This window comes from Arachis hypogaea, chromosome 14, assembly GCF_003086295.3.
Source record: "Arachis hypogaea cultivar Tifrunner chromosome 14, arahy.Tifrunner.gnm2.J5K5, whole genome shotgun sequence".
In the NCBI taxonomy this organism is placed as follows: domain Eukaryota; kingdom Viridiplantae; phylum Streptophyta; class Magnoliopsida; order Fabales; family Fabaceae; genus Arachis; species Arachis hypogaea.
The window spans coordinates 4270548-4295136 of record NC_092049.1 but is presented as its reverse complement, the minus strand read 5'-3'; the positions used below and the strand labels follow the sequence as shown (position 1 = coordinate 4295136).

The 24589-nt window shown below is 33.1% G+C and overlaps 1 protein-coding gene and 1 long non-coding RNA gene across 2 annotated transcripts; one reads left to right on the top strand and one right to left on the bottom strand.

Moving 5' to 3' along the window:
* Positions 1-2324: 2324 nt before the first annotated feature.
* On the top strand, positions 2325-4271 carry LOC140178409 (uncharacterized). The gene is made up of 3 exons (XR_011871603.1): positions 2325-2451; positions 3160-3529; positions 3959-4271. It is a non-coding gene; the product is annotated as an uncharacterized lncRNA (long non-coding RNA).
* Positions 4272-5555: 1284 nt separating this feature from the next.
* On the bottom strand, positions 5556-8186 carry LOC112741045 (transcription factor TCP8). The gene is made up of 2 exons (XM_025789861.3): positions 5941-8186; positions 5556-5850 (listed from the first exon to the last, which is right to left on the bottom strand). Exon 1 carries the CDS (start codon positions 7443-7445, stop codon positions 5958-5960), a length of 1488 nt encoding a protein of 495 aa, XP_025645646.1. The 5' UTR covers positions 7446-8186; the 3' UTR covers positions 5556-5850; positions 5941-5957.
* Between the last annotated feature and the right edge of the window lie 16403 nt (positions 8187-24589).

Sequence of the window (24589 nt, the reverse complement as noted above, 5' to 3'; positions counted from 1 at the left end):
ATCCTCACTGTGAAACAAATAAGGTTGACGGCGGAGTATTCGAGATTATTACATCTATTATTCTATTATATTTATCTATTATATATTATTAATTTTATAATTAAAATATACATGTTATTTTTTATTATAATTAAAATTAAATCATTAATTTCAAAATTAAAAGGTTATTTTCTTCTCTCTCTGTCTCTTATTTTTTAATTTATTCTATTTCTCTTATATATTATTATTAATAACTAATTATAAATTTGACAATTAAAATATATAACATAATATTTTTAATTATAATTAAAATTAAATTAAAGTTTAAATTAAAATATTAAAATTCGAATATAAGCATATTATATTATTAATTTAACAACTAAATGTATCACATGACATTTTCTTATTAAAATTAAAATTAAATATTTCTTTTCAAAATTAATAAATTCTTTTTTTTCCATCCTCTTATCTACTTCTATTTCTTTCTCTATTTCTTTCTATTCTTTCCACTTTATATATAACTTATAATTTATATTTTATATTACTAATTTGACAAATTAAAATATGTCATGAGATATTTTTTCATTACAATTAATATAAAATAATTTTCTCCACTCTTAACAAACACTTTTTTTCCTTCTTCTTTATCTTTCTCTCTCTTTTCTCTCCCATTATCTATCTCGCTCTTCCTTCAAATATTTATTACATATAATTTTAAGAGAATACTAATGTTGTGATTAATAATTAGAATCAAAGATTCAATTGTTTCAAAAAAAATTGAGTTAATTTTATAACTAGGGTAAAGTACTAAATTGGTCCCCTAGGTTTGGGCGTAATTCTGTTTTGATTCTTAAGGTTTAAAGTGTTCTATTTGAATCCAAAAAAGTTTCATTTAGCATCAATTTAGTCCCACAGTGAGGTCAAAATTAAATAATTAACAAAATGTCGTACATAACAACAGTACAAGAACAAAATCGATAATCTGGAGAACAAGTACAAGCTCCAGAGGCATAAAATCAATCATTGATACATCAATACATTTATTTATTATTCTTTTATAATATAAATAAAATATTTTCTATAAAACTAAAGAAAATGATAAATAAATGTATTGATGCATCAATGTTTGATTTTGTGCCTCTGGAGCTTGTACTTGTTCTTCAAATTATCGATTTTATTCTTGAACTGTTGTTATGTAGAACATTTTGTTAATTATTTAATTTTGACCTCATTGTGGGACTAAATTGATGCTAAATGAAACTTTTTTGGATTCAAATAGAACACTTTAAACCTTAAGGACCAAAACAGAATTACGCCCAAACCTAGGGGACCAATTTAGTACTTTACCCTTTATAACTATTAATATAACTTTTTATACTAATATCTAATTATATTTTTATATATAGAGAAAAAATATTATTTTTAAATCACAAGCATAAAAATTAATTATTTTTATTTGTACAATAGACTTAACACCTAATCAAATATAAAAATATACACATTAAATTCTTTTAAGTTTAAATAATAAATATTAAAATTAATTATTAATTAAAAAATTAAACTCTTTTACATAAAAATAATAACTAAAAAAATTTATTATTTAATTTTTTTTATCTACAAAAATCCTGATCTTCTCGGTCGATGAGGATCAGACTTTTGTCTCTTACGACCTTTTTATAAAAATAATTTAATTCTATAAATTTTTTGTATTATAATTTATAATGTTAGAACAAAATCGACATATTTTTAAAAAATTTATATTCCTAAAAATTACATTCTCGAAATATTATATCGAACAAAAACTCTAGTAATAAAATATACCCAAAGATTATGACTACTCACTTTAAATTATTAACCATCGAATTATAGATAGGCTCATTATTTTACTTCTAAAGCCTACAGTCTATGCAGTAACTACACGTAAAATAAGCACGTAAGTTTACCTTTTTGCCTTAAAATATAGCCTAGAATTAAGAGATTCCTTCGTGCTTTGATAAAGTATAGGAAATTTCTTACTATTCTCTCCAAAGTCTAAATCTGTTTCCTGTACTAATCAGAATTTGTTCATGCTATGTGTTTGAATACAATGATAAAAGGAATAGTTTAATAAAACGACAAGACATCATGATGAAAACGAACTTATTGAATGGAATGGTAATTATTTTGTACGTAACTTTATCTTTTTTTTTTTACTCTCTTTTATTATGTTTTTTTTCTTTGAAAAAGTTTTAGGTTGATTCCGTCTTAACTAATTCAGAGAAATCAGGAGGTACCTTCATGCCCATTGAACCTTTTACTAACTCAACCAATATTTTCTCGCATTTATATGTAACTTTCTGTTGTGTGTGTCTGGCAAGGTTCTTGTGTTGCCCAGTGCTCACACCGGCTTTGTTTGGCCTTGGATGGTAGCTTCTGCAGTCACTATTACCACCGGCCACGGCGGAGAGCACCCACTTCACTATTGATAATTAGGTATCCATGTTTCTACAAATTAAATTCTCTTATTTTTGTTATGTTTAATAACATTATAGGAATGTTAACAATAAAAAAATTTATTATAATTAAGAATTTTAATTTGATGCATTTGTAGTAGAAATTAATTTTACACGTGTATCTACGTAATTATTTTTTATACTCTACGTGAATGGTCATATAAAAAAACGAATATACGATTACGTGCAAGTTAATTTTACTTTAGTCTTTAAAATTGGTGAGTTTCAATAATTTGGTCTCCAAATTCAAAAAAATATACTAATATAGTCTCTAGTATATTTTTTATTATCGAAGTTCGATGCTGTTAATGATGTGGCTCAAATCTGGTCTTGTTTTACTTATTAAGACTACGTCATACATATTTTGGCATTAAAAAAGGGGAGTGGATCCTCTCCAGTAGAAAAAAAACTGGATAGTATCCAGTGTTTGATCTCACCATTCATTGTTCTCTTTTATTAATTTCTAGTCCCACTTATAAAATTAAATGTGAGAAATTACACTTTATTCTCTCCAATAAAAAAAAATAGAGAAGATCCATTTTCTTAAAAAAGATACTAAATACCATTGTTTGAGGATTTAAACAATACTAAACGAAATTAAACTCTATAATTAAATAGTAAAATAAAGTTAACTGAAGTTAAAGTTGGTGTTTAAATTGTTTTGCTTTGCAATACGTGTTGGCAAAAGAATTGAAGCTAGTTGAGAGAGTTTATCCTAATTGTGAGAAAAGGAGGCAAACAGTTAAAGAGAGACAGAGATCTGAAGCGGGAAGAAGAGAATCATTGTCCCCTAAAGTTCTATGCCCACGCGCGGCACCCTCGTGAACTCACACTCTCACCTGGCAGCCTTGTGATTGGAGCACGTGAAGCGCGTGGTGCTTTATTCACTCACTCATTCAGTGAAAGTGAAGTGGTCCCAAGCTTGCGGTTATTGCTACTTGTAGTTCATCTACATCATGCATCACTGTTCACCACTCATCCTCACCGTCCGTTTTATTTACCAGATCAACAACCCTGATCATCACGCTCTCTTCTAAACTATACAAATTAAATTTAAGGTAATTAGCTTTTCCACTTTTTAATTTGAATAAGGAAGCAAAAGTGGTGTTAGACTCGAATATGGGGAATACTGGTGCTTCACAGTCATGTGGTATTAGTGGAATAGAATTCCGACCATGCGAGTTCTCCATCAGTAAACAGACAGTTCGAATTGCGTTTTTCATAAAAAAATTGACAACAACAAACAATTCGGAGGTCCGTTTTCTAATTTCCAAAATTTATATTTGCTCAACCACAAGTCGGATCATGCGATTTCTTAAACAAAATTTTAAAATCAAACAACTCGCATGGTCTGATTTGTGTACTCTGAGTTTTTTTAATTTTTAACACAAATCGGAGGGATCTAAATTTTTTTCAACTTTTTAAACACCAAAAATTATCATGTTAAAATATATCACTAATTTTGCTTCTATATCAAAATTTTTTAGCTTAGCTTTTCATCGCGGGATTTGCGGTTTATTTGGTGCGACGAAAGCTAATTAATCTCCGATCCAAACAATGGCAAGGGATAAAAGGGGAACCCAGTGTGTGAATATGCTTTTCTTCTTCCCATTATTTTAATTAAGATGTAATTTTTCTTGTAAAGTGGGTGAAAGTTTAGTTTTGTCAGCTAATAATAAACCAGAAACTATAGGGTATCCTATGGTGGATTAATTATATGATATCCACATATTATTAGTATATGACCAAAATATCTTGTTTGATTGGTGTTAGAAATAAATATTTTACTGTGGACATGAACTGGCTTCCAAGTTCCAATTATAGTTGTGGTCCATGACTCTTCATACCTCTGCTAAAATGTTACTAAGCTAAAACAAATAAAACAAATGCAGGTATATAGCTCCAATTGTGAGATGACTATACCTCAAATTGAAGATCCAATTTAATTTGTACAGAATCCGTTTATAGTATAGATTTTTACAAGCAACAAAATAAATATCCCTGTTCACTACTTGTTTAGCTCAAATGAACTTGTTTCCAACTCTTAGGAGAAAATTGCGAAAAAGATAAACCTTATATAGAATTGTTATACCAGCGGCGTGCACTTTTAAATGTACATATCATTACACTTGAAATTCAAATCCAGCTAGTGGAAACTGCTTTGGCAGTATAAAACAATTGGGAATCCAAAGCATCAATAATGTTCCCTATATATATAAATATAGCAAATAAGGTTAAATGGTTAAAAAAAAATAACAAGAATGATTGGGCAATGAAAAGGGAGAGTGATATGAAATTGACTGTTCAAGTCAAACACCAAAGTCATTATCCTTGCCGCCTTGGCTTATACACAACGTTACCGTCCTTTAGTTATGAACCCTACCTCATTTTGATTTTCTTCCTTTTCTTTTTGTCTTTTATTGCCCATCACAATTCAATACTTCCCTACCTATTTTCAAATTCCTTTTGACTTATCTTCCGATTAACATTATTATTATTTTGTTAATTATATACGTATGGAGAAAAGTGTAAAATATATATGGCCAATATAACATCAAACACATGAGATATTTCAACTCACAAGAATAATCCATTTATATACACTATAGTGTTGTCAATGTCAAAGAAGGCTATCATGCTAAATATACACATAATCAATGAATATGATAGGTATTATAAAGTAATAATTGACTATCGTTGCTCAATAATGTTTCATTTTAAAAAATTATTGGGATCGCGTACATACATATATACTTTCTTTCTGATAAATCATGTCTCATCTTAAATCGTTAGCTGTGAAACAATGTTTAATTTTATTAAGAAGAAAAAAGAAAGAATAGAGTATAATATAGAGAGAACTAGAATGGTGGAAATGAATGCCTTCTTGGATGAAATTCATATTGTATATAAAATTATAAATAATTTTGGTCTCTCTCTCACTCCTTACCTGGCAATGATCCCAATAATTTGGCTAGCTAGTTGGATATTATAATCAATCATCCACTCTTATACTAAAATAATTGTAGAGAAATAAATAGAGATAAATTAAAAGATGAAAGAAATAAAATAACTGAAGATAGAGTATTAGCTATTGAAAATTTTCCATTTAAATACTTTTTTTGAGTTTTAATTAATCCTATTTTTCATACATAAGTGAAAATAAATACAAGGCAATAGCAAAGAGAAATTTGTTCCTCCTATACATAAACACTCGTCCCTTTGGACCAAAATCAAAGTGTAAATGGCAATAGGAAAGTAGTATGAAATCAAATCAACATAAAGAGAAGAATTAACTAAAAAGTTCACAGTATCATCTGAGGAGGCAGTAGCAGCAGAATTTTCAAAGAACTCATCATCATGGATCATGAGTTTTGAGAATCTACAAAAAATTATAAAGGCATAATAAGTATAAAACTGTGTATTGCAATGAAATTGATGGGAATGAATTTATGCAGAGATTAGTAATTACTAAGAGTGACCGGGGAGTCATTGGGAGCTGTTAGGACCATCTTCCCCGCTGTCTGCAGCCTGAGGAGGAGGAGGAGGAGGCTGATGATGATGATGATGATGATGATGAGAAGAAGAAGAATTGATGTTCATATTCATGTTCATGTTCAAACCAGCTCTTGTGTAAGCATTCAAAGCAGCCAGCATTCCCAAGTTGGATTCTGACATCGTCAATCCAAGATGCTGAGACGGCGGCTGCTGCTGTTGCTGCGCCGCCGGCATTACCATCGAACCCAACTGAAGACCACCGCGTCCCTCTTGCTGGAATTCAACGCCGCCACTGGGGGAAAGGTTGAACCTCGGCATCAAGTGTAGTGGACCTTGCAACGTGTTGTTACCACCGCCACCGCCACCGCCACTACCTCCCTGATGAGCAAACGGCCACATCTGCGCCTCCGAGGCTGCAGCACCGGTGGCTACACCACCTGCACCTCCAGCAGTCACTGGAAGCATCCAGATTGTGCTGCCTGGTGCACCGGCGGTGGCGGGTGCCGGCGCTACCGCCCACATGGCAGTGGCAGGTACCAAATTGGATTGGCGAAGAAGTCCATGTCCAGAAGAACCACCACCACCACCCGCTCCTCCTCCTTCTGGTTGAGGTTGCTGTTGTTGCAGCTGCATTTGTAGGTTGGTTTTGAACGGCTTTGGCGAAGAACCATCGGCAGCAACTGCACCTGTACCACCACTTTCATTGTTCTGCGACTCCGACTGATGATTGCTCTCATCTTTGAACAGGTCTTCTCTGAAGCGTTTCCTCATATAGTTCTCGCTGGAGTCGGCGGCGCCGCCGGGAAGCGCTTCTGCGATTTGGTCAGCAGTCATAAGGTGCTGGTGCTGCGCGTGGTGAGGGTGAAACCCTAGCAACGCCGTGTGCGGGTGAAACGCTTCCTCGTAAGAAGGATGGTGGTGAGCGAGTGCCAACGCTGCAGCGTGGAAAGTGTGAGGTGCGGACTTGGACGGCGGAGCGGAGAGCGTGGAGCCGCTGCTTCTTAGAGAGACGTTGAGGGTGGAGAAATTAGCGGGGATGGTGCCGGTGCCGGTGGCGGCGATGATAGCAGGCTCAGCCTGCTGGAGAAGCCACTCGATGGTCTCTCCGTCTGACTTGTGTCCCAATTCTCTGGTCAACTGGAAAACCCTAGCGGCGCATGTGGCGGGCATTCGGATTCTGCGGCCTCGACCGTCGACCTTCGTATGCCTGTCCTTGGTGGACCTCTTGGGTGCAGTCTGGAGCTGGTTGTCGTCAGATCTGGTGGCGATGGCCAGGTTGGCGTCGATGGTGGTGGAAGAAGAAGTTGAATTGGAGGAAGAAGAAGACGACGAAGATGAAGAAGAGATGGACCCCCCCATGATGAAGGGCCTTCCGGTGGCGGTGGTGGCGCCATCAAAGGGGACCACAAGGCTGCTGTTATTGTTGTTGTTGCCGCTCTGCTGCTTCTTCTTCTTGTTTTGCAAATCTGATACTTCCATTTCATTTACCCCTCTCTCTCTCTTCTCTCTCTCTCTTTTGTTTTTTTCTCTTCTCTGATTATTCTATCTTCGTATTCATCACCCTCAACCCATCTTCAACCTTTGGACTAAGGAGGAAGGGCAGTAAGTAAAAAAAGGGAAAACAAGGCCACTCGTGGGGTCTCGTAAAAGTTTAATTCTTCTTCTTCACACACCACAACACAAAAGGCATCTAATACACCACCACACCTCATTTTTCCATCAAATGACAAAACTACCCTTCCATATATTTTATTCAACCAGCTAGTGGTTGCATATTCGACTGCATCACCTACTAAAGTTTGCTATGCATGTACAAAGCCCTCTTCCCTCGCTTTTCTATTTCAACCAAACAAATTGCTGTCTAAACAAAAGGAGACCGTCAATTTTTGCACCAACCACTCCCACTAACTAATTCAAACGCTCTTATTATCATCAGCATTCAGTGCCAGACGAGCTGGTTTAACGGGAGTGGATCCTTTCCACTAAAAAAAAAATTGAATACTGTCCAGTGTTTAATCTAATTTTTTATTATTTTTTTTATTTAATTTTGATCCTACTTAAAAAATTAAAAGTAAAAGATTATACTTTATTCTCTCAAGTATTTTTTTTTTCATTGAAGATTATCCATTTTTCCTGGTTTAAGTGCTATTTATATGTTTTTTTTTTTAAGCAAAGTTTTGGTTTATGTATCATAATTAAAAATAAATGGAAGAAAATTTCTGCTACTCAAGATACATATTCTCGATAAAGGAAGGCACAGGTAGTTTAATTCACTTAACCAATTCAATTTGATACGGTTTAACAAAAATATATAGCAATCAGAGAAGATCAACTATAACACGATTTTAGTCAACTTGGCATCGATTCGAATTTAATAAATTATCAAATCCGTCCTTTAAAAGATTAAATTTTAGTATTTTTTTTTAATTAAGAATGAGATTTGAACCTAAAATCTATAGATAAGAATAGATAGATTATCACATTTTATATCATAAATATTTTAATATTATTTTATAAATTTTAAAAAAAATTAAAACTAATAAAAAAATACATATTTTATTATTTTTAACACTTCTAATAAAGTATTACATTTTCAAATATTACGTGGTAATGTTTTTTTTTCCTACACTTATTCAGATTCATTTTAAAGCAACGTGAAAATCACGTGCTGCATGCATGTTAAGACCGCCATTGACTCATCCGAATGTTCGGACTTTGGATTCAGAGTATATATTAAAAATTCCAAGAAATCCATCCATACATCTCATTTAGATGTTCATAGATTTGAGGAACGTAAATATATATATTGATGTTAAGCATTCCTTTATATTTCAACACCTAGCTAATTCTCATCAATATAATATACATAAATATATTTATATATTTATAATTCAACTCTGCTAAAAAGAGAAGAAAACAAAAATGTGAACAAGGCCTTTTTGCTGACTAAAACTAAGGTGTGTGTATGTAAACAAATATTTATTTCTTCCTTAATTGATTTTTTTTTATTAATGTTAGGAAAGGTTGAATTTCATTTTTCAGTCTTTGCACGAGTTATATGGTGCAGAATATTGAAGATCTGCACCCTCTGCATTTCTTGGTTGCATTAGTGTACAATTTTGTCTGTCATCATCACTATATATTAATGTTGACCATACCTGGAAGAGTAGATATGTATCTATTATATTATTATATTCATCTATATTAAATATATTTATATAAAAAATTATAAGTAAATAATTTTTAATTAATTAATTTTAAATAATTATAATTAATAATCATTAATTTTATAATTTTTTAAAATAAAATTTAAATAATTATTATTTAATAATAATTAATTAATATAAAATATAATTTAAAAATATTTATTGACTTATTATTATTAGTTAGATCTCGTTAATTATTTAACAGGACTGATTTATCAACAATGCTAGGGAACAACTCTATATAAGCCAAGAATCAGCCAACTGGTAAACCAGAGACATTGGTGACTTTAACCGGATGTTGCTACTGATAGATACACAGATGTTTCTTTTTCTTGTAAATTGGATGGTTTTAGATATGATTTCTATGTTTTATGTGTTACGCATTAATAAAACATAATTAATTATATGGAACCAACTAATGAATGATCAAAGCATCTGTTCCGTGATTCTCTTCTAACACTATCGTATCTTCTCTCATGTTTTGAACGTGGTCAACAATAATTTAACAAATAAATTAAATTATAAATTAATAAAACTAATTATAATTAATTATGTTGTTCTATTCTTGGCTGATTATTAGTTGGTTCCATATACTTTTCCCTGATTTATATATTATTTTTATAAAAAAAAAGTCTGATCAGCCAACTCAGGAAACAAAAGAAAATTGAAACCAGCCAAGAGATCCAATCTGGACCCACTTGCTTTATTATATTGTTTCAGTTTGAACAGATAATCATCATTCATCAGATATAATTAAACATACTAATTAAGTACTAACCACACAAACCCAACCTTCATCTTTATCTCTAACCTGTTAACAATATTAAATTCCACAAATCAATCGCCATTATCATGTAGATCACGATTATAAAAACACATAAACTAATGAACCAATAATTACTGTTCCACTATGCTGATGAAGGGTCATAAAAGTAATTCAACCTGTAACTAATACACATATATTCACCAAAAACTAAAACAGAAAGTGACATTGGCATCTAAAGATTTGTTGTATATACATATCATATTTAAATTTTTAACTTTTTTTAAGTTAAAAGTGAGATTCGAATCCAAAATTTTTAAATAAAGATAGAGATATTATGTCATTTAAGTTATATTTGGTTGGTTTAAATTTTTAATATTTATTTAAACAATTTAGTTACTTAATATAAATTTTGTTTAAATAGAATTTACATTCTATATTTCGTAATAATAAATCTCCTCATGACTTACTATTAGACTAATAAAATAAATAAGGTTTTGGAATTTCTTTATAATGAATTTATAAGTTTTTGAAGCTAGAAAATGTATTAGTTAAGCTTCTAAATAACTATAGCGACATGGCTCATTTTTTTTATATGAGAAGTATGTGTGTGTTATGCGTTGTTGTAGAGAATGTAGGTACTAGATATGGATATAGGACAGTTTTTTTTTTTTAAAACAAGAGATAAAAAATTCGGATCATTCGATTTTTTTATAAAAAAAATTAAGCTTATTAATCGGACTGTTCGATTAATGTAGAAGAGAAAATTTAAATTTTGGCAAAGGTAATCGGACCCTTCGATTTGTGTTTAAAACGTTAACAAAATTGGACGATTTGTGTTTCCAAAAATTGGACGGTTCGATTTTTATTCCTGACACCACAATTAGGTAAAGCACCTATACACTCCATAACTATATTTTACACCATTTTCCCAAACACATCTAAATTAAAAAATGTATATTCATAGCTCACGTTTTATATTGATATGATGGACATGTTTCATCTTTCTGTCAAACTTTATAAATTTAATAATATAACTTTTTAAAAATGTAAAAATTTCATTTAAAAGAAAAAAGACTTTTCATATTTCTCTTACTATTATTATATTTGGTAGATTATACTGGTCAGTATGAATTTTACTGTAGTGCCTGCCAAGTAATAAGGACAGGCACAGTAAAAATTACTATGCATGTCTCATCCCCTCTTTGTTTGGTTCTTCCTCATAATAAATAAGGGAAGGATTCTTGAAAGAGACTTTCCCATTTTCATTTTCCTTTTTTATTTTGGAAAAAAACAAAAAATCCTGTCTCTTAATCTGTTTCTAGTTGCTACAATAGAAAACAAGTTCCAACTAATTAAAAAATGATGTATTATTGTTTCCCCTAGTAATAAAAAGTTTTGATTGTATTAATTATTTATATATTACATCACATTCCAAAATGATGGTGTCACAGGATTGTCAGAAAAAAATAAAATAAAAAAATAAAAGAAAAATGAGTCCCACTTAGAATGGTATTTGAAAAGGGTCATTAAAATAGAAGCAGTGTGGTATCTGTGTGTTATTTAAGAAAAGTGTGACCCGCAGCTAAAATATACTACTCCTACTACTCTATCTCTATGCCTATGCTAGTAGGTTTAATGTGTGTATGGCTTATCCAATAGTATTTCAGTGCCAATCTTTATTTATTTCTGTTCCCACTTGCTTTCTTTGGAGTCTCATCTTTACCCTAATTAACCCTTATTTTGCCAAACATAGATGCCTAGCTCTTCCTCTCCACATGGATTCTTGTAAAGAATATAAAAGAAAATGCAAAACCAAATGTATACACATGGGATATAACTAAAATATGAATTGTGTTAGATATTACTATGAAAAATATGATAAGACTATTAAAATTTATTATTTTTTATTATTATTTAATTATTGATGTTTAAAGTATAAAATAAAATATATTATTAAAATATTAGACTAAATAAATTAAATTAAAAAAATTAAATTAATAATTTAAGTAATGGCAAAAAATAATAAATTCTAATAGCCTCTAACATGGTTCTATAACTGAAATTAATGACTAAAATTTGTTACTAGAATTGAATACACATTAAAAATAGAAAAATTCTACAACCAAGTAAAATAGCTAACTGCCAATGAGTTATAGCTCAAATGGCATAGTCTCCCCATACTCAATTAAGAGGTTGCGGGTTCGAGTCTCCTATCTTTGCTAAAAAAAAAAAAAAAGTAAAATAGCTAACTAAGTTGTTATAAAGGTTTTAAATTCACGCGTGCTTTTTCTTCATCCATGTTGCTACAATTTCTTCTTCTTTTCCTCATTTTTTCTCATCATCTTTCTTTTTCGTTACCACCACCACCACCACCACCACCACCACCTCCTCCTCCTCCTCCTCCTCCTCCTCCTTCATAATCATCGTCATTATCATCATCATCATCGTTATCATTATTGTTATTGTCATCATTATCGTCTTCTCCTCCTTTTCTTCATCTTTCTCTTTTATTATTGCCGTCATCACCACCACCATGCCACTACCTCCATCTCCTTCTTTTCTCATTTGAATTTCTTTGATCCCCTCCTTCCTTTTCCTCTTCCACCTCCTACTCCATCATCATTATTATCATCGTCGTCGTCTTCTTTTTATATGAATTCAAAATGCATCGAAATTCTTTAATGATGGCGACACACAAACAAACTCAGTTTAAAATAAGTTCAGACTAAAAGTGCACTTTATTTAAATACAAAATGCACCGAAATTACTGACAATACACGAACAAACTCGGTTCAAAACAAGCACAGACCAAGTGCACCTTATTTAAATCCAGAATGCACCGAAATTACTTAATGATGACGCCACACAAACAAACTCAATTCAAACTAAAAATGCACCTTATTTAAATCTAGAATGCACCAAAATTACTTAATGATAACTCAAAATTAAACTACTACTCCTCCTTCTTATTCTTCGTTATCATTATCATCTTCTTCTTTTCTTATTCATCTTTTTCTTCTCATTTTACCTTCTCATGATTTTTTTTGTTTTACTCTCTTAATAAGAATAAAAATAAGAAAAAAAATCAAATAAAGAAAAAGAAGAAATACATAATACTACAAAATCACTAGGAAGAGGAGGAACATATATTCATTTAACTAAATAAGATTGCAATACATTACAAACATGTTTATTCAAATCTAATATGAGAAGCAATGCTCCTAAAAGAAAAAATAAGAGCAACAAAAGAAAGAAAGAAAGAAGACATTTTTGTGCTTTTGTAGTAAAATTTTGGTGTAAAAATCAATAAATTTATATGTTATTGTTAAGAAATCTCGGTGTTGTTTGTTCTGATAAATTTTGCATAATTCAAAATTCTTTCTCTTCTTCCTCCCTCATCTTCTACTGCTTCTTCTTTTCCATCTTTTTCTTCTTCATCTTCTTTTTATTTTATTTCCGTATAATTCTTTTTGTTTCACTCTCTTAAGATGAATAAAAAAAATAATGCTGCAAAATTACCAGGAAAGAAAGAAGAAAAAATCACAGCAATAAAAGAACGATGATGGGGAGAAAACACGCGAAAAAGAAAGAAAGCGAAGAAGAAGAAGGAGAAATTCAAAGAAGAAGCTAAGGAAGAACGCGAAGAAGAAGAAGGAATGCGAAGAAGGAGAAGAAGGATATGAACGTTCACGCTCACGTTCACGTTCACGTTCACATTAGTGGTGGAGAGTTGGAGCATGCAATCACGCTCTCACTAATGAAACTGATTTTTGTTGGACTTGGACTAACTTGATTAGACTTGGTTGTCAAAAAGACTTGAATGTAGTATATAGCAAGACTGCATTAAAAATAGGGTTTAGCTAACACATGATAAACTTACCACTAGTGAAAAGTTTTAAATAATTTTATTTAATGGATGCAAAACAAAATGTATTAAAAACTTAAATTTTTTATAGGACAATTTACATAAATAAATCAATTGAGTTTCAAATTTACGCAATTGTAACCTTTTGAAATATATTACATCATTGTCTTGAATTAACTCTATGTAAACCACTACAAACAACCACGGTTTAACATTTACACGTAATCCGCTACAGGGTATCGCGGATTATGTTCAAGAATGCATGTGCATAATTTGTTGGAGTGTCTGATGGATTATGAAGAAAATGGAAGTGCATAAACCGCTAGAGGGTCTCGCTGTTTATGAAGGATTTAGGGGGCTAGTGCTATCCGCGAGAGGGTGCCGCAGTTTACGTGTTGTATGGCTATAAAACTGTAATAGATAGTAGCGAATTCTTCATTTTATAGAGAGAGAAAGTATTTGGTTTGAGAGAGAAAATTTTGGATTGAGAGAGGGAGGAGGCTCGGAGATAATTTGGGAAATTTGAAGATCCCATATTCAAGTAGGACCATGGCAAAAGAAAATCACTTGTACCGGCTGAACGGCGTTGTTCACATTGTCAGAAGCATAAATGAAGAGGTTAGTTTCTTCTTTTTTTTAACTATAGGAGTTGTCGTTGTATTAAGAGATTAGTTGTAGCTTTTAAATATATAAGTAGCATTAAATATTTTTCTTACGTAACACTTTTGCAATTTTTGTATATTTAAAAGATTGAATAGATAACACGCATTCATGTATTTGAAATTTGATTAGATTTTTTTTATAAATAATTTATGGTTTAGGCTTTAATGTTTTAGAATTTTTATGTTTTTTATTCTCACATAGGATCTATGTAATGTTTGTATATTTAAAAGATTAGATAGATAATATGTATATAGTTTATGTAGTTTCTTCACCTGATTATAACATTTTTAGAAATAATTTATGGTTTAGGTTTGTATGTTTTAGAATTTAATTAGGATGTCACTATTTTTTTATATGATGCAGTTAAATAGGTGTATTTACAGCGTTTAGAGGCAACAGAATATGTCTCTACATGAGCAGATCATATCTTATTTAGAAAGGGCTAGTTTGTATCACTTGGCTAGGCTATACACTCATTGGTTCTGGTTGGATGAGACTATGGTGAGCGCATTCATTGAGAGGTGGCATCTTGAGATGCACACCTTCCGCATGCCTTTCGGAGAGTGCACCATCACGCTACAGAATGTGACTTATTAGCTGAGGTTGCCTCACTGACCTCGAACAGTTTATGGAAGTCTGTGCCAATCTCTATAAATTTGTGCTATTGCCTTTTGCTTTTCCAGCCAAACTTTTCTATAAGTAGGTTTGAATCCATATGTTGCTTTTGTAGCTTGCTGCAACACCTTTATCGTAATCATATCCTTGGCTCTAACTAATGGAAAGATCATCGCACAAATGACATAATAATCAAGCTGTCGGTGATCCCTTGAATTCAATATAGCCAGACAAGTATGAGGTCCGTTGTACCTTCTAACTTCCCATGTACTCTTTCGTTGCCGAAGTGTGATGCGAATCAACCAAGTGTAACTTTTTCCGAACTCCTTGCATTTCCTATGGTACTTAATATGATCTGACTCTAATACCCTGTACTCAACTCCACAATGAATGCTATAATCCTTTACACTCAACACAACTTTCTCTTTACTCTGAAAAGATTGGCCAATTTAAAATTTTGTAGGAGCGGTTCTATCATGCAATCCTTGACCCTCAAAGGTAGCATCTATATCTGGTTGTTGCCAATAGCTTCCAAGTTCAAGGTTGAGAAGTGTGGAGGATGTTGCTGTTGCCAAAACTTGATGGGCCATGCTGTAAAGGTGGATTGCTCCTAGTATCCTCATCACTGTCTCCAAGTATGTCAATAGGCTCTTCGTCCGAATTATTCTCTCGCATTGCATTTTCAACTCGATCTGGTTCACCCTTAGCTACTGATTCAAGAATAAGACAAGGAGCACTAGCCATCCCAGCTGCAAAAGATGGAGATTCAACCAACGGACAAGCAGTTGCAACCACAGGTATCAAAGTAGAAGCACTTCCCAATGCAGTCGATTGAGGATTCAGAGCTAATACCCCAGAAGTGTCGGCACCATCTTCCAACTTTGCATACAACTCGTGTATTCTAATTTCCGGAAAACTTCTCCAACAATGAAACAAAACCTGCAGATATTTGCCGGACCCTATCACAAACGTATCATACGTTACACGAGTTGACACAACTGCAATAGAGATCTTGTGAAATAACTTCTTCACCTACTTAGTCCCACACACCCCAAGCTTTTGCAATATATTGATTTTTAGATCTGACAAGGTATTTGATGATCGGATAAAGACACTCAGAGCTTCTCTATTGGTCAACTTAACACCGTGTCTTTTACTTTTTTGAATTTTTCTAGAGCAATACACTGAAGCTAGAAAACTCTCTTCACTATCCTTTGTGAATTTGACACTCTACTTTATAATTTTCTTCCACTTATATATATAAAGACTCCATGTATTCATAATCCGCTACATGTTGGAGCGAATTATGCTAGTCATATTCCTTCATAAACCATGAGACCCTCTAGCGGTTTATGCATTTCTGTTTTTCTTCATAATTCGTGAGACCCTCCAACGAATAATGCATGTACATTTTTTAACGTAATCCGTGATACCTTATAGCAGATTGCGTATAAATGGTAAATTTCAATTGCTTGTAGCGGTTTACATAGAATTAATTTAAGACAATGCTGTAACCTGTTTTAAAAAGTTACAACTGCATAAATTTAAAACAGGATTGATTTATTTATGTAAATTGTCCTTTTTTATATTTTTTAATGAAAACTCTCTTATTTTATATTTTAATATGTGCCTTTAGAGTACATAATAGATAAATCTTTAAAAATAAATTAAAAAATATATATATATATATTTATACATAAATACGTAATAATTAATTTTAATGTATAATTAATATTTTTTTAAGAATATATGAGATAATAAACACATGCACATAATAAAAAATATATATATATACATATTTTTTTTACGTAGCATTTTATCAATAACTGATCAAAAAATTATTATTTACTGTATTATTGCCTTTATAGTATAACAAATTTAACATCTAAATATTTTATCCTAAATTGTGTTTAACAATGTGTAAAGAATAGAAAAAATAATACTTAATAAATATTATAAACCAATCAAATATCACTTCAGCATTTGTCTTGACTCGATGAAAGAATGCGAGAGAGGGGTAGAGAGAGCGTGAGGTGGGGAAACACAAGGGGTCGGGCAAACACATAGGATAAACATGGTAAAGATCCTCGGGTTTGGAACAAAGAAGAATATCAACGTTAGAGCTTGATTCTTTCTCAATTTTCGTCGACAATTTTCTGAAGGATATATCAAAAAAAGAAATTTTCAATACGTTCAAATAGACAGGTAGAATCATTGACATATATCTGTCGCGTAAGAATAAAAATGGCCAAATATATCTGTTTGCGTTTATACGATACACTACAAAGGGAGGAGCCTTGAAGGCTGTGACAGAGATTAATGGCATGGTGTTGAGAAGGAAAAGATTGTTTGTCGGTGTAGCCAAATATAGAAGAGGAGCTGGGATGCAAAATACGAAAGGTAAAGCAGTCGAGGTGGTAGCCAGACATAATGCCGGAGGAAGCCAGCCAGAGACAAAGAGCGGGGGAGTAGCTGAAGAGAAAGTAGCCAGACAACAGCCATATGCACCAGTCAAAGATCAACAGCGTAATAGATGGAACAAGAGGTTAGAAGTACATATAGCTAGTGAGAATGTCGTCTGGCTACAAAGAAACATTGTTGGGGGTACAAAATCGGCAATTGATTTTCGGTCACTGAAGCAAAAGATCTATAGGGACTATCCAGGTGTAACACAAGTAAGGGAGTTGGGGCCATATAAAGCAATAATTACGTTCGACACGGTGGCAAGTGTTGAAGAAGCTTACACCTTCAAAATGAACGACTTATTAAAATTGTTTCATATGGTCTGGAGATGGGATGAGGCTGAGAAAAGTGAGTCAAGAAGAGTGTGGTTGGAGTGTTATGGAGTTCCTTTACATGCATGGTCAAAGAATACCTTCTGCAGAATAGGGGAGCTTTGGGGTGAAGTGGTGGAATGCGACAAACTAACGGAAGCAGGTAACTCATTCAATGTGGGTAAAGTCCTAATTGATACATGTATATTCGATATGATCAATGAATGGATCCATGTTACAATATGGGCAAGTGGATTTGACGTCATGGTAAGAGAAGTAGGCGGAGAGGTGTATAGGGAGGAATGTTTTCGACACAGCACGGCGGAGACAGGAGATTGGCACATGATAAACATAGAACACACACAGAAAATAGGTTCTGGCGGCATATCAAACCCTGAAGTTGAACCGGGGGTTGTAGTTTGGGATCCGGCAGTGGTGCTAATGACGGTGAACCATAGGAACAAAGAACAAGATGAGGACAGGATGGTAATTTCAAGCCTAGATTTGAATGAATGGAACTTCAGAATTTCAAATTCGCTGAATGAAAAAGGCAGTTACGCGAAATTAATGGACAGAGAAGATTCTCAGGGATCCTATGAAATAAATAAAATTGCTGATTCGGAGGAAACGACCTCTTATATTTATGGAAAAGGATTTGGTTGCAATATTCATATTGGGACAAGGTATGGAATTGGGCTGGAACTGGTAAGGCCCAACAAGCTGAAGATGCAGTGCACATGTTTGGACGCAAACTGGGCTTGCTGTACTAGGCCTCCTGCCGGACTCCCTAAGCGGTTTGGTTCTGACCCGGTCTCTTCAACGACCCGGCAGGAACTGGAGATCCTGAACCAGGGTCTGTTGAACGCGTCGCCTCCAAGGGGGCAAGGAGCTGATGGGGCGAGACACGATGGGGAGCAACCTGCGCGCCTCGAATTGCCGGAGAGGGGGACGCCCGCCGAGACAAACTGGCAAGGAGGGAAGCACGTGACCACGCCTGCGGAGTTCGATTGCTGGAACGATGCAGGGAGTGGTTCGCGAAGCAGCGTCGATCATGGGTATGGACGCGGAGAGGGTGGACCGGAGGCTGTGGCTGGTGGGCTCGCCGAGGATTGGACCGCCGTAGTGGCTGGCGGGGTTGAAGATCTGTTGGATTCCGAAGCTGAAGACCACATGAATAAGAAGGAACGAGGAGATTTGGTGAAGGATTCAACTTTCGGCACTCAACAGGAACATGTAAACAGGTCCCATTTTGCTGCAGATGATTCGAAGAGGCCGCGAACTGCAGAAGTTTCGGGCCGGGCTACTGTTGACTGTATGACCAGGAACTGCAATGCGCGAGTGGAGGGCAGAATGCAACTTCGAGACAAGGTGGGGTTGGAGGAGGGGGAGATCTCACCGATTGGATTGGCTCAGAGTGGCAAAGGACAGGAGACAGAAAGGGAGAAGGGCGCAGAATATAGGTCAGAGAAGGGGGATCAAGTGGATGATGGCAAGGAAATAGACCACGAGGAACAGAGGCCGAGTTGGGAAAAGGAGATGGCCAAGAACAAAGAGGTTTGGAAACTAGCTGTAGAGTCAGGAGCTCAGTACAGTGATGAGGAGAATATCATGGCTATATTGCAAGAGCAGAATGAAGCTATCGCTATGAAACGTCGGCAAGCTAAGCTAAAAGAAAAAGCTCGAAGAAGTCGGCCAAAACACCGTAAACAGGTGTGTAATAATTTGGTTACATGATTTTTAGTGCTTGAAATATACGGGGGTTGGGAGGTGCTGCAAAAGTTAGTATGCTGAAGTCTTTCAAAAATAAGTTTATGTTGCATATGCTGGGTCTGATAGAAACAAAAAAGGAATTAATAACTAAATTTGATGTTGTGCGAATCTGGGGAAGTGACAGAACATGTTGGGAGTTTGTAAGTTCTATTGGGATGTCTGGGGGTTGCTGCTCATGTAGGATGAAGGGGCCTTTAAACTGTATAATTGCTATAAAGGGGATAGATGGATGTGCATTAAAGGAGTTGTGGTAAAAGAGAACTTTCACTGTGCTATTTGCTTAGTGTATGGACCGCATGATAGAGCTGAGAAGACCGCCGTGTGGGAAGAATTGAGCTATATTGCAGGATTATGTCAGATTTTGCAGGAAGAGACTTTAGATGAGGAGCTGCTGAGATTCAGGTTCACCAAGGAGGTTTGGAAAGGCCTAGTTCCGCCTCGTGTGGAGCTGTTTGCATGGTTTGCTTTGGTAGGCCGGGTCAACACAAAGGACAGACTAAGTAGACTGGGAATCCTACAACAGAATGATGTGATGTGCGTGCTGTGCAAGAAAGATGTTGAAAATATACAACATTTATTTATTACATGTGAGTACTCTTGGCAGGTGTGGTGTGCGTGGATCTCGGCGTTTGGTCAGGCATGGATTGTCCCTGGTACGTTGAAATAGCACTTTGAAAGTTGGAGATCCATGCCAATGAGAAAAGAAAGGCGCAAGAATTGGCTAGTTGGGTTCTTCTCAGTTATTTGGATTATCTGGTTACGCAGGAACGATGCCATATTTCAGAGTAAGAAAACAGAGATTAGCGATTGTGTGAAGTAATCATTCTCATGTGCTAAAGAATGGTGTTGCAAATAACTCATGTTGTTGATGGCTATGTCGAAGATGACATAGAAGTTGTTATGTTTTTATCGCTCTTGTAATTGCCTACTATGCTCCACTTTAATGTTGAGCTCTTACTTTCAAAAAACAAAAAAATATTATAAACCAAAAGAAGTAAATAAATAAGGAGAAAACACAGCAAAACACAGGGCCATGCTGAAAAGGAACAGAAATAAAAATGGTAAAGCTGCGAAATTTGCTTGACTTTAATTTTCCAGTAATTACAATATGAGTCGCCAGTATGTAACTGTATAGAGGTCAAGGTAAGTATTGTGCTACTTATGCATCATGTTTGTTATATATATATATATATATATATATATATGTTTTACGAAAAATTTTGAATACTCTTGAAACATTGGTTAGTATTTTAGTAATTTTATCGTTAATTTTATTAATATATATTATATATTTATTTATTTTATAATTAAGATCAATAATTAAAATTATTAATTAGAATATTAGTGCTCCAGAAATATTTAAAATTCTTCCTTTGTGCTACCTTTGTACCATGATGATTATTGTTAGAAACAAGAGATTAAACTGGGGAAAGAATTTGTATATTATTGAGTGTATTTAAGTTATCTATTTAAATTGTTTAGAATGATATAATTAAAAGAGTATTTATAAATATTAAGAGAATTATAATAATAAAAACGTAATCTCCTCTAATAAATATTTAAATATATTAAATAATTCTAATCGATCCTAATTGATCATAATTATATTCCAACAATTAACTATGACTGTTGTATTTTGTATTTATCTTTTCTATTGGGTTGGTGTTTTATTGCAGATGTAATTAGAGAGGTACTTATATCTCACTATCCACGTTGAAAGGGGATTTTCGTGAGGCCTTTTCAAGATATATATAGACCACTAGATGCATTATTGGACCCACCCATATTTCAAATGATAATTTTCTTGTCTTTTTGTACTGATTAATCCAACCAAGACTACGTCAATTAGTTAACCTTTTAAAATTGAGACACAATAGAACTTCCCATATAATTCACGATATAACAGCATAATTAACAAGAAAGAAGATATAATACATACATACATACATACATACAGTATAGCAATTAATTGAAGTCAAAGATAACTGATTCAGGTGGCAATCAATTGAAGATATATACAATAATCTAAATTGATGATTAACTCATTTTATTTAAAAAAAAGTGAAGATTATGATATGTATTGTAAATTTGTAGTGGTATACAGTCTTGACTAGCAAGGTGGTGAATGACACTCCAGCGCACCCATCTTATATATTTTATGCAAAACCGTATATATTATATGAAAAAAGAGCCACCAGCCACATACATATATAAGTCGCTATATATTTGTTTGTGTATAAGATAATTGTATTTTATGTGATGATGAGAATGTTAGAATTGATGATGATGAGACGCAAGATGAGGATGCGAATCATGCACGAGTTATGCCAATTATGGAGTTGAAGTAGTCACCATTGCAAAATAAAGGTGGGTCCTCATGCGTGCAACGGATAAGTCTCTTAATTTTTGCCATCAGTTATTCACATCATATCATAAGCTTAGGTTATATCGTGCAAGCTAAGGGATGGGATGGACATGAACATTTCTCATTCTACGTACACCATCCATGATCCATCACTATTTAACTTGGGTTTAATTTCCATGCCGTGGTTTTCATTCAATCTTGTTATTTACATTATTAATTCATATGATTACAGACTACTGTCGATCATATGGTGTATGTTTTTTTTTTTTTTGTTCCTTATATATCTCCTAGTCTAGCAAATCAAGGATTAATTTGTTGGTGGCCAATAAATTGTTACATGCACAACATGATTTAAACATAAGACTTAGTTAAGCGGATTAGTGATACTAACTTAATTGGGTTGTGTATGTTTTACTTTGAATTCAGAATGGCTGACGATTCTCCTTCTTAGGCCCGGTAGGTTTTTTTATAAACCTGATTGGGGTAAGAAATGTTTTTTTTTTCTTGTCAAAGTAAGCAATCTAAATAGACCCAAAGTTTCAAATGAAGCCCTTTATTTTAAATAGGCCCAATCTCAAACAAAGCAACAAAACAAGCAGCAAGGTTTATAGGAATATAGGATAATAGGAACGCATAGCAATGATGTGTCTTGTAAGTTGTAACTTGTAACTGTGTTTTATGGCCAGGGTAAATAATTTACAGAAATTATTTTTAATATGGAAATGGAGATGGTGTTTTGGTTGAATATTGATATTTGAAGTATATTACAGTATTGTGCAATTCATTCAACATGCCCCCACGTGTTGCACCACGCCCCCCAACGTGCTAGCCAATACGCTGCCACGTGTCCAACACGCCCCCCACATGTTGGCCAGGATGCTGCCACGTGTCCAACACGCCCCCCACGTGTTGCACCACGCCCCCCACGTATTGACTTTTCATCTACAAAATCCACCCATATGTAATTATACCAAATAATCCCATTTCCCAAAAAAACACCAATATTTATTCCATATAAAAAAAATCAGCCAATAATTTAATTAATTTTTTTTAATTTAAAATATAAAAACTTATAAAAGTAGGTTATAAAAAAATTATTATAGAAGTACTTGTTTTAAAGTTGTGTAATAAATAGAAATGATAAAATAGTTTGAGTAGGAGAAAAATCAAATTTTTTACATTTTTTAAAAATTCTTAAATAACTTTTTATAAAGTTAAAAGTATATCTAAAAAACTATACCAAACACTATCAATATAATTTTTCATAAGTTAAAAATCTAAAAAAAAAAAAATTAAAATTTTACAAACGAGCCCTTGTGTAGTATAAGAAAAAAAAACAAAAGGTTAAGAATATGAAGCATAGATCAAAACTTAGGGTGGGATAGAGTAACACATTTTTCTCTTAACAACCGAACTAAGATTTGGACTTTGCTTTGGATGATATTAAAAGTTCTAGAATTACTGAACAATTATTTCATCTATCAAGATATCCATAAATAATGGGAAAAAATGTAGTGTCTACCTAAACTTTGTTTTAGTTGTACAATACATATTTGTTCATTATTATTTAGTTTTTGTATTTTTTATAATATATAATATAAATTTGAGAAAATATTCAGTTTAGTCCTTAAAATTACATTCGAACCTCAATTTAGTCCTTAAAATTTTAATTGTCTCAATTTAGTCCTTAAACTTTTCAAATTTTAATCATGTTAGTCCCTGCGGTAGTTTTCGTCACAAAATCAATTGAAACGTTTAGGAACTAAATTAAGACAATTAAAATTTTAAGAACAAAATTGAGACTCAAGTATAATTTTAGAGACTAAACTGAGTATTTTTTCTATAAAGTTTTATAATTTTCCGTTTTTTAATATTAAAAATAAAAATATAAGCAAAATAATGCATTTTTTTTTATCAATGTAGCATTTGAGAAATGGAAAAAGCAGCAGATGGAGGGATTGAAGCAATTGAGTAAGGTAATGATTCAGAGGTACGTTTGTGGTTCGTGCTGACAGAGAGGACCATGGACATGCCATTAATGTTTTCAGCCAAAATGCAAATACTCCAAAGAAGAAAAAACATCAAAAGAGATACAGATAAAGCTTTTAAAGACACATGGATCCTATGGAAACTTTTCTTAACGACCAAATCTTCTTGCCCATTTATATACATAATTCAGATGCTCTTTTATTAGTAATTAGCTAATAAAATAATAAATAAAGAAATTGACTGATGATTCTATTATTTTGAATATATTATGTGACAACACACCTTTGTCTCTTGTATTATGCTATGTGTACGTTAAAATCAGTCACCAAAATTAATCATTAATATAAAATACATATTAAAATATAAATATATGTTGAAAATAAATTAAATTACAAATATATTTATACACAAATACATTGGTGACTGATTTTAGTGGCTATTTTTGGTGTACAAATAATATTTTTGTTGTATCTTATATAATCACCTTGTAAATTGCTTAACTATATCACCGTATTTGTATTTTTTTTTTTTCGGTTTTTCACGGTATCCCCCAATCTGTCAGGCCAAGGACTAATCTGTCGTGATACCGAGTTCTATTTAAGAGTTTGTC

Excerpts from the sequence above, each read along its gene's own strand:
- LOC112741045 (XM_025789861.3), bottom strand. The coding sequence starts at position 7,445 with ATGGAAGTATCAGATTTGCAAAACAAGAAGAAGAAGCAGCAGAGCGGC.